At 39.1% G+C, this 12,069-nt stretch overlaps 1 protein-coding gene across 4 annotated transcripts in view; it reads left to right on the forward strand.

Moving 5' to 3' along the window:
- Window positions 1-12,069, forward strand: part of PPP2R5C (protein phosphatase 2 regulatory subunit B'gamma) — a 70,261-nt gene that overhangs the window by 27,272 nt on the left and 30,920 nt on the right. For 2 of the 4 annotated variants that reach the window (XM_075844243.1, XM_075844244.1), the window contains exon 1: window positions 4,888-5,101. The exons of the other annotated variants lie outside the window; for them this stretch is intronic. In XM_075844243.1, coding sequence (XP_075700358.1) covers window positions 5,008-5,101 — 94 coding nt within the window. In that variant the 5' untranslated portion in view covers window positions 4,888-5,007. Of the gene's footprint in view, window positions 1-4,887; window positions 5,102-12,069 lie in introns of those variants that run through there. 4 annotated transcript variants of the gene reach the window in all.

Below are 12,069 nucleotides of genomic sequence, written 5' to 3' on the forward strand. Positions count from 1 at the left end.
GACATTCAGGACTCTAGGAAAGTTGGGTGACAACCCTTCACACCAGGCCTTCTCTCTAAGGACAGGATCACACATGCAGGTTTATTTTTAAGCCAAACACAGGAGTGGACACAAAGAAAGGAAAAGCATTAGTCTTTTTTCTTAATACGTTTCGTTCCTTTGGGATCGACTTCTGGCTTTGGCTCAAAAAACTGACCTAAAAACTGCATGTGTGATCCTGGCCTAATGAGAGGTGCAATTGTGGCCCACACACGGCTTTCCCAGATACTGATATAACCTATAGAAGATTTTCAAACCAGAAACAAGAACATTTTGCAAAATAGGACTAGAGTGTAGAGAGATGTTGCTTTATTTATTATTATGTGTTTTGTATCAGGGGATTGTTTATTTTCATTGATACATTTTAATAATACTAATGTGCAGTGGATACAGTGTAATAATACTAATGTGCAGCGGATACAGTGTAATAATACTAATGTGCAGTGGATACAGTGTAATAATACTAATGTGCAGCGGATACAGTGTAATAATACTAATGTGCAGCGGATACAGTGTAATAATACTAATGTGCAGTGGATACAGTGTAATAATACTAATGTGCAGCGGATACAGTGTAATAATACTAATGTGCAGTGGATACAGTGTAATACTAATGTGCAGTGGATACAGTGTAATAATACTAATGTGCAGTGGATACAGTGTAATAATACTAATGTGCAGTGGATACAGTGTAATAATACTAATGTGCAGTGGATACAGTGTAATAATACTAATGTGCAGCGGATACAGTGTAATAATACTAATGTGCAGTGGATACAGTGTAATAATACTAATGTGCAGTGGATACAGTGTAATACTAATGTGCAGTGGATACAGTGTAATACTAATGTGCAGCGGATACAGTGTGATAATACTAATGTGCAGTGGATACAGTGTAATAATACTAATGTGCAGTGGATACAGTGTAATAATACTAATGTGCAGTGGATACAGTGTAATAATACTAATGTGCAGTGGATACAGTGTAATAATAATACTAATGTGCAGTGGATACAGTGTAATAATACTAATGTGCAGTGGATACAGTGTAATAATACTAATGTGCAGTGGATACAGTGTAATAATACTAATGTGCAGCGGATACAGTGTAATAATACTAATGTGCAGTGGATACAGTGTAATAATACTAATGTGCAGTGGATACAGTGTAATAATACTAATGTGCAGTGGATACAGTGTAATAATAATACTAATGTGCAGTGGATACAGTGTAATAATAATACTAATGTGCAGTGGATACAGTGTAATAATACTAATGTGCAGTGGATACAGTGTAATAATACTAATGTGCAGTGGATACAGTGTAATAATACTAATGTACAGTTGATACAGTGTAATAATAATACTAATGTGCAGTGGATACAGTGTAATAATACTAATGTGCAGTGGATACAGTGTAATAATAATAATGTGCAGTTGATACAGTGTAATAATAATACTAATGTGCAGTGGATACAGTGTAATAATACTAATGTGCAGTGGATACAGTGTAATAATAATACTAATGTGCAGTGGATACAGTGTAATAATAATACTAATGTGCAGTGGATACATTGTAATAATAATACTAATGTGCAGTGGATACATTGTAATAATACTAATGTGCAGTTGATACAGTGTAATAATACTAATGTGCAGTGGATACATTGTAATAATAATACTAATGTGCAGTGGATACATTGTAATAATACTAATGTGCAGTGGATACAGTGTAATAATACTAATGTGCAGTGGATACAGTGTAATAATACTAATGTGCAGTGGATACAGTGTAATAATAATACTAATGTGCAGTGGATACAGTTTAATAATACTAATGTGCAGTGGATAGTGTAATAATACTAATGTGCAGTGGATACAGTGTAATAATACTAATGTGCAGTGGATACAGTGTAATAATACTAATGTGCAGTGGATACATTGTAATAATACTAATGTGCAGTGGATACATTGTAATAATACTAATGTGCAGTGGATACAGTGTAATAATACTAATGTGCAGTGGATACAGTGTAATAATACTAATGTGCAGTGGATACAGTGTAATAATACTAATGTGCAGTGGATACAGTGTAATAATACTAATGTGCAGTGGATACAGTGTAATAATACTAATGTGCAGTGGATACAGTGTAATAATACTAATGTGCAGTGGATACAGTGTAATAATACTAATGTGCAGTGGATACATTGTAATAATACTAATGTGCAGTGGATACAGTGTAATAATACTAATGTGCAGTGGATACCGTGTAATAATACTAATGTGCAGTGGATACCGTGTGATTATACTAATGTGCAGTGGATACAGTGTGATAATACTAATGTGCAGTGGATACAGTGTGATAATACTAATGTTCAGTGGATACAGTGTAATAATACTAATGTGCAGTGGATACAGTGTAATAATACTAATGTGCAGTGGATACAGTGTAATAATAATGTGCAGTGGATACAGTGTAATAATAATGTGCAGTGGATACAGTGTAATAATAATACTAATGTGCAGTGGATACCGTGTAATAATACTAATGTGCAGTGGATACCGTGTGATTATACTAATGTGCAGTGGATACAGTGTGATAATACTAATGTGCAGTGGATACAGTGTGATAATACTAATGTGCAGTGGATACAGTGTGATAATACTAATGTTCAGTGGATACAGTGTAATAATACTAATGTGCAGTGGATACAGTGTAATAATACTAATGTGCAGTGGATACAGTGTAATAATAATGTGCAGTGGATACAGTGTAATAATAATGTGCAGTGGATACAGTGTAATAATAATACTAATGTGCAGTGGATACAGTGTAATAATAATACTAATGTGCAGTGGATACAGTGTAATAATAATACTAATGTGCAGTGGATACAGTGTGATAATACTAATGTGCAGCGGATACAGTGTAATAATACTAATGTGCAGCGGATACAGTGTAATAATACTAATGTGCAGCGGATACAGTGTAATAATACTAATGTGCAGTGGATACAGTGTAATAATAATGTGCAGTGGATACAGTGTAATAATAATGTGCAGTGGAAACAGTATAATACTAATGTGCAGTGGATACAGTGTAATAATACTAATGTGCAGCGGATACAGTGTAATAATACTATGTGCAGTGGATACAGTGTAATAATACTAATGTGCAGCGGATACAGTGTAATAATACTAATGTGCAGTTGATACAGTGTAATAATACTAATGTGCAGCGGATACAGTGTAATAATACTAATGTGCAGCGGATACATTGTAATAATAATACTAATGTGCAGTGGATACAGTGTAATAATACTAATGTGCAGCGGATACAGTGTAATAATACTAATGTGCAGTTGATACAGTGTAATAATACTAATGTGCAGCGGATACAGTGTAATAATACTAATGTGCAGCGGATACAGTGTAATAATACTAATGTGCAGTGGATACATTGTAATAATAATACTAATGTGCAGCGGATACAGTGTAATAATACTAATGTGCAGCGGATACAGTGTAATAATACTAATGTGCAGTGGATACAGTGTAATAATACTAATGTGCAGTGGATACATTGTAATAATAATACTAATGTGCAGTGGATACAGTGTAATAATACTAATGTGCAGCGGATACAGTGTAATAATACTAATGTGCAGCGGATACAGTGTAATAATACTAATGTGCAGCGGATACAGTGTAATAATACTAATGTGCAGCGGATACAGTGTAATAATACTAATGTGCAGCGGATACAGTGTAATAATACTAATGTGCAGCGGATACAGTGTAATAATACTAATGTGCAGCGGATACAGTGTAATAATACTAATGTGCAGTTGATACAGTGTAATAATACTAATGTGCAGTGGATACATTGTAATAATAATACTAATGTGCAGTGGATACAGTGTAATAATACTAATGTGCAGTTGATACAGTGTAATAATACTAATGTGCAGTTGATACAGTGTAATAATACTAATGTGCAGTGGATACAGTGTAATAATAATACTAATGTGCAGTGGATACAGTGTAATAATACTAATGTGCAGTGGATACAGTGTAATAATACTAATGTGCAGTGGATACATTGTAATAATAATACTAATGTGCAGCGGATACAGTGTAATAATACTAATGTGCAGTGGATACATTGTAATAATAATACTAATGTGCAGCGGATACAGTGTAATAATACTAATGTGCAGTGGATACATTGTAATAATAATACTAATGTGCAGTGGATACAGTGTAATAATACTAATGTGCAGCGGATACAGTGTAATAATACTAATGTGCAGTGGATACATTGTAATAATAATACTAATGTGCAGTGGATACAGTGTAATAATAATACTAATGTGCAGTGGATACATTGTTGCGCTACACATACACCCGGCTCTCCATTGTGCAGTAGTAAGTAAACTCCTGTTCTAGTCCCTTTAACCCTTTCCTCGCCCTCCTCTGGCATCACTAAGCCTAGTTTATTAGACAAAGCTTTGGGAGGAGGAGAGGGGGGACGTATTTGTGTTGGTTCCTCCCCTCCTGGGGTTTGTTGTGTTCCTGTTTAGTCTCCAGCACCTCTGACCTCTACTTCCCCAGTGTCATGGATTAAAAAAAAAAAAAAAAAAAAAGTTGCACTTGAATGGAGGCTGAGCCCTGATCAGTGCTGAGCCCTAACATCCGGCGGCAGCCAATCAGATCTCCCTTTCTATTTGTAGTTTTTAGTGTCATTTTCAGTTGCTGGGGCCGGCCAATCAGCCTCCTCCTGTTTGCTGACATCACTCGCTCCGGCCCCCGTTCCCTCCAGCTGCAGACCTGCCTGCTTCCTTTTTTTCTTTTTTTTTTTTTCTTTTTTTTTTTATAACTAAAATGGAGGCTGGATCGCTGCCTTAAGGAGTACGCTGCGGCTGCTTTCCCCCCTTTCTTCCCCTCTGGTGGGTTTTTCTTTGATGCTGACATGTAACGAACCTCCAAGCAGGATGGTGGTAGACGCAGCAAATTCCAATGGCCCCTTCCAGCCAGCAGCCTTGCTCTATATCCGAGGTGAGTTGCATTATTTTTTTTCCTTCCACCCCAAATCTTCATTAAAAATCGCTATCGTAAGAGAAGCAGGAAGTCCTCTGCAGCTTAACCCCCGGGCTCCCCGGCTGCGGACACATAACCGGATCCCGCCGTTTAAAGACGGCTGTAATTTAACCCTTTTAATGCCAGTGGTATACAGCTGCCTTTTTCGGCTTTCTCCATTCTTCCCCTCCCCCCCTCCTCCTTCCCTGAGCTCTGCTTATGTCAAAGGATGTGAAATCACTGTCCAAGTGTCTGGGAGGCGGGAGCTCGATGATTATAGATATACAAGAGATCCACGCCAATGTCACACGTTATGCCCAGCGCTCTCCCGCTTCATGTTATACCCACCCACCCATTTGTTGATTGTGGAAGCCTCGATCACATGAATTAAACATAAACCGTGGCTCCGGGCTGGGATACGTCCATTTCAATGATCCCTGGAAGTTTCTATATTTGGACTCCTTATTCTCCAGCGCGTGACGGGTGGAAATTTTCTATCCGTGATGATCCCCCCCCCCCCCCCCTCCGTCTCTTTTTGTGAATTCATTTTCTCAGCCCTCACCTGGCCTTCAGTATATTGTAATGTTTCCAGCGAGGGGCTGTGGACTCTGTAAAAAGAATGTGTTTGGAACATGGGGGGAGGGGGAGGTGAATATTCGAAATTCTTTGATTTTAATATTTTCAAAAATATAATTTCTAGAGCAATAATTTGCCGCCTGTGTACGGCACCGAATCACATTGTTTATTTTCCATATTATATAGGATGAGTTGTTTAGGTATTTCCGGTGGTTTGTATATAGCTGCAACTCGTTCTGTGGCGCTGTACACCGATGGAAATCACCCGCATCAGTGCCCGGATAAGAATCGAATCCCAAATTGTCACTCGCGCTCGGGATGGTTTCTCACAATTAAACTTGCAGTATTTGTCTTTTTTTGTAACCCCCCCCCCCCCCCCCACTATGCTGTTCTGCAATATGATGAGAGTTGTAGTCCACAATGACAGACCTGTCGCTGCTTATGAAACGGACTTGTCTTTGCGGCTCTTTTATGTGTTTTTTGGTTGTTTTTTGTGTGTAATATTTCGCATGACATTAGTTATTGAATGCACAGGAATTCTTCACGGTTGTTGGTTGCAATGACGTCCTTGCTGCTGAGAGTTGTCGTGCTGGTTGGGGGTGTGGGACCCCAGGACTGATCTCGCTGTACAATTTTCCGCACATTATAAGCTGCAGTTGGGTATCTGATATAATAATTTGGCTGGTTGTTTTTGTAACGTATTAGTCTTTGCCTGGTGTGGACATAGAGTTTATGCACTAGTTCGATGGCTCCCCGGTCCAATTTGACTTTTCTAGTCCCCCAGCGTTAAAGGAACATTCTGGGCAAAATTGATGTACTCTGTGGTTGGGCCTAAGGAGGGGGGGGGGCATGAAACTGGGATCCTGAAAAAGGGGCAGTGTGGCACTGGGATCCTGAGGAAGGGGCAGCGTGGCACTGGGATCCTGAGGAAGGGGCAGCGTGGCACTGGGATCCTGAGGAAGGGGCGGCGTGGCACTGGGATCCTGAGGAAGGGGCGGCGTGGCACTGGGATCCTGAGGAAGGGGCAGCGTGGCACTGGGATCCTGAGGAAGGGGCAGCGTGGCACTGGGATCCTGAGGAAGGGGCGGCGTGGCACTGGGATCCTGAGGAAGGGGCAGCGTGGCACTGGGATCCTGAGGAAGGGGCAGCGTGGCACTGGGATCCTGAGGAAGGGGCAGCGTGGCACTGGGATCCTGAGGAAGGGGCAGCGTGGCACTGGGATCCTGAGGAAGGGGCAGCGTGGCACTGGCATACCGTGGAGGTGGCACTGGCATACCGTGGAGGGGGCACCGTGGCACTGGCATACCGTGGAGGGGGCAGCGTGGCACTGCCATTCTGAGGGGGCAGCGTGGCACTGCCATTCTGAGGGGGCAGCGTGGCACTGCCATTCTGAGGAGGGGGGAGTGTGCGTGGCACAGGGATTTTCTCTCTGGTGTGTTTCTGAATCCCTGTGTCATGCGCCGCAACCTCAGGCCTTGCACTAGGCATAACCCGAAGCCAACCAAGAAGTAATGATATATTTCTGTATCATCAACATTATCTAGATCTCTGCTAGCTGTTAGTGAATGGGAACATATTTGTTTACATCCATACTTCGATACCGATACTAGATACCAAAACGATTCTTTTGCCAACAACAATAATTTAAAAAAAAAGTTCTTCCATTTTCTGATGTAAGGCACGAGGTGTTATGATGAATTTTGCACCTCAATGTGCCCCACATTGATAGTAATTAACCCCATAAAGTTCCTTAGTCGTAATGGACAACATTGGGTTAATATGTGAGGAACATGATGGGGTTAATTACTATTAATGTGAGGCGCATGGAGGTTCAATATTCTTAACACCTCGTGCCTCACATTAGTAAGTGAAATCAGATTTTATTTTATAACCGTGTAAACACGAGTGACGCTATAAATGTGTTATTACGGTGGCGACGATACCGAATATGTATATTATGTATTGATATTTATTATACCGTTTATTGGAAAAATGTGTTTTTTTTGTTTTGTTTTTTCAATTTTTTTTATTTAACATTACTTTCATTTTTTTAGCTTTTTTTTTTTTTACTTTAACATACTGGCATATATCTATATACTGATAGTACACAGGCATATATCTATATACTGATAGTACACAGGCATATATCTATATACTGATAGTACACAGGCATATATCTATATACTGATAGTACACAGGCATATATCTATATACTGATAGTACACTGGCATACATCTATATACTGATAGTACACTGGCATACATCTATATACTGATAGTACACTGGCATATATCTATATACTGATAGTACACAGGCATATATCTATATACTGATAGTACACAGGCATATATCTATATACTGATAGTACACAGGCATATATCTATATACTGATAGCACACAGGCATATATCTATATACTGATAGTACACAGGCATATATCTATATACTGATAGCACACAGGCATATATCTATATACTGATAGCACACAGGCATACATCTATATACTGATAGTACACAGGCATATATCTATATACTGATAGTACACAGGCATATATCTATATACTGATAGTACACAGGCATATATCTATATACTGATAGCACACAGGCATATATCTATATACTGATAGTACACAGGCATATATCTATATACTGATAGTACACAGGCATATATCTATATACTGATAGCACACAGGCATATATCTATATACTGATAGCACACAGGCATATATCTATATACTGATAGCACACAGGCATATAACTATATACTGATAGTACACAGGCATATATCTATATACTGATAGTACACAGGCATATATCTATATACTGATAGCACACAGGCATATATCTATATACTGATAGCACACAGGCATACATCTATATACTGATAGTACACAGGTATATATCTATATACTGATAGTACACAGGCATATATCTATATACTGATAGCACACAGGCATATATCTATATACTGATAGCACACAGGCATACATCTATATACTGATAGTACACAGGCATATATCTATATACTGATAGTACACAGGCATATATCTATATACTGATAGTACACAGGCATATATCTATATACTGATAGCACACAGGCATATATCTATATACTGATAGTACACAGGCATATATCTATATACTGATAGCACACAGGCATATATCTATATACTGATAGCACACAGGCATATATCTATATACTGATAGCACACAGGCATATATCTATATACTGATAGCACACAGGCATATATCTATATACTGATAGCACACAGGCATATATCTATATACTGATAGTACACAGGCATATATCTATATACTGATAGCACACAGGCATATATCTATATACTGATAGCACACAGGCATATATCTATATACTGATAGTACACAGGCATATATCTATATACTGATAGCACACAGGCATATATCTATATACTGATAGCACACAGGCATATATCTATATACTGATAGCACACAGGCATATATCTATATACTGATAGCACACAGGCATATATCTATATACTGATAGCACACAGGCATATATCTATATACTGATAGTACACAGGCATATATCTATATACTGATAGTACACAGGCATATATCTATATACTGATAGCACACAGGCATATATCTATATACTGATAGCACACAGGCATATATCTATATACTGATAGTACACAGGCATATATCTATATACTGATAGTACACAGGCATATATCTATATACTGATAGTACACAGGCATATATCTATATACTGATAGTACACAGGCATATATCTATATACTGATAGTACACAGGCATATATCTATATACTGATAGTACACTGGCATATATCTATATACTGATAGTACACAGGCATATATCTATATACTGATAGTACACTGGCATATATCTATATACTGATAGTACACTGGCATATATCTATATACTGATAGTACACTGGCATATATCTATATACTGATAGTACACTGGCATATATCTATATACTGATAGTACACTGGCATATATCTATATACTGATAGCACACTGGCATATATCTATATACTGATCGTACACTGGCATATATCTATATACTGATAGTACACAGGCATATATCTATATACTGATAGTACACTGGCATATATCTATATACTGATCGTACACAGGCATATATCTATATACTGATAGCACACAGGCGTATATCTATATACTGATAGTACACAGGCATATATACTGATAGTACACAGGCGTATATCTATACACTGATAGTACACAGGCGTATATCTATACACTGATAGTACACAGGCGTATATCTATACACTGATAGTACACAGGCGTATATCTATACACTGATAGTACACAGGCGTATATCTATACACTGATCGTACACAGGCGTATATCTATACACTGATAGTACACAGGCGTATATCTATACACTGATAGTACACAGCCGTATATCTATACACTGATAGTACACAGGCGTATATCTATATACTGATAGTACACAGGCGTATATCTATATACTGATAGTACACAGGCGTATATCTATATACTGATAGCACACAGGCGTATATCTATACACTGATCGTACACAGGCGTATATCTATACACTGATCGTACACAGGCGTATATCTATACACTGATCGTACACAGGCGTATATCTATATACTGATAGTACACAGGCGTATATCTATATACTGATAGTACACGGGCATATATCTATATACGGATAGTACACGGGCATATATCTATATACTGATAGTACACAGGCAGTTGTTGGGGCATACTGAGGTATGTCCTAACAGGAAATATGGATAGACAGCCCTGGGGTCCTTCAATGGATTCCCTGTGACGCGATCCAAAGGACATCCCCCTTCTTATTTACTCCTTGAATACTGCAGTCAGTTTTGATTGCGTTTTTCAGGGGAATAGCGGCAGCGATCAGAGGTTTCTCTGATCTTCGCCATTAGAGCGGGGCTGCGGCTGTGTAATACATGTATAATACAGCCATTGCCCCGCTCCTGACAATCAGTGTGCGTGCGGTCAGCGTGAGGTGATGCTGCTGGCGCAGACTAAAGTTTACTGTAAGGGGTGGGACCAAAAAATAATAATCTTTTAAAAAAAAAAAAAAAAAGATGATTCATTTTCCCATGAAGATTGAATGCAGAATACAAATAGGTTCAAGACTAACTACAGATCCAATCCCAGTCCATCATAAACAAATGGCTGATTTTTTATATCCCCTTTTTCCCAGCTGGGGCTCTCCGTATTGTAGTTGGGCCTATAGGAAGGGTCAATGGCAAAAAGGCTTTGTTCACACTGTTTGAGCCTTCCGTCAGAGGTATACACCAGGACTGTTACCAGATGTAAGGCTCAGACATATGCCTCTGTATAGGTGCCATGCGTCACCCACAGGATCCAGCGCGGTATGAATTTTTTACTCGATTCCTCAGTATTATACGGCGTAGTTGACTCATACATGGGGTCAATGGGTCCCTATGGATGCATAGTGTGAATAAAGCTTAAGCATTTGAAAAATAATGGGCATGTAATGATCGATTACATGGATTCAGAAAGGGGCGTTGGTGTAAATGAAGCTTATTCGATGTCTGCAGTAAAGCTATGCGACCGGATATACTTCGAGCTGACACTTTGTCATTTCCAAACTTTTTGCTTATTGACCAAATTGCAAACTCCTCAATTATACGATGATTCAGCCGTATCATTCACACTGCGTTCAGTGTCTGTCAGGGCTATATGGAGACTCTGACGTAAGCCTCCGCCGTATGCTATTGTATAGGCAAAAAGTGGCATATGTCCCCCATAGGCAAAATAAAAAATCATACCACGCAGGAATTCGAGCTATACCAGCCCGGCAGATGCCAAATGGAGACTCTTTTTAAATCCGTCGCGTGACCTGGGTTCTATGGATGGGGGTCTAGGGAGATTTCCCGGCTCATACGTCAAACAGGCACTGCAAACACAGTGTGAATAGGCCCTAACATAAAGCTGGGAAAACTCCTTTAAATCGGGGCTGGATAAATCCCAAGAGCCATGTAGCCAATCCTTCTAGAAGCTAGCAGATGGCACCTAACTTTTTTGGTTTTTATTGTGGAGGGCTCCTAAAATCTACAGTATTCCATCCCCCCCTTAAAATTTTTGGAATAATTGGCTCTAAGGGCGTCTGTAGGTCAGTTTGTTGACAGCGACTTCTCCACCTCCTCATCTGTAATCCAGATCCAGACTCTCAACATTTTGGGCGGAGATGGCAAGCAAACGTTTTGAAAGATCTTTGCAATTAACCCTAGCCTTCCCAGTTGTAGAGAAGTAAGGTTTAGCGCCTATGAGCAGGTGTCAACGGGATGTCTGTCCATCTAAAGGGGGTTTTACACTGGG

The sequence above is a fragment of the Rhinoderma darwinii genome, chromosome 12 (genome assembly GCF_050947455.1).
Source record: "Rhinoderma darwinii isolate aRhiDar2 chromosome 12, aRhiDar2.hap1, whole genome shotgun sequence".
NCBI classification, from domain to species: domain Eukaryota; kingdom Metazoa; phylum Chordata; class Amphibia; order Anura; family Rhinodermatidae; genus Rhinoderma; species Rhinoderma darwinii.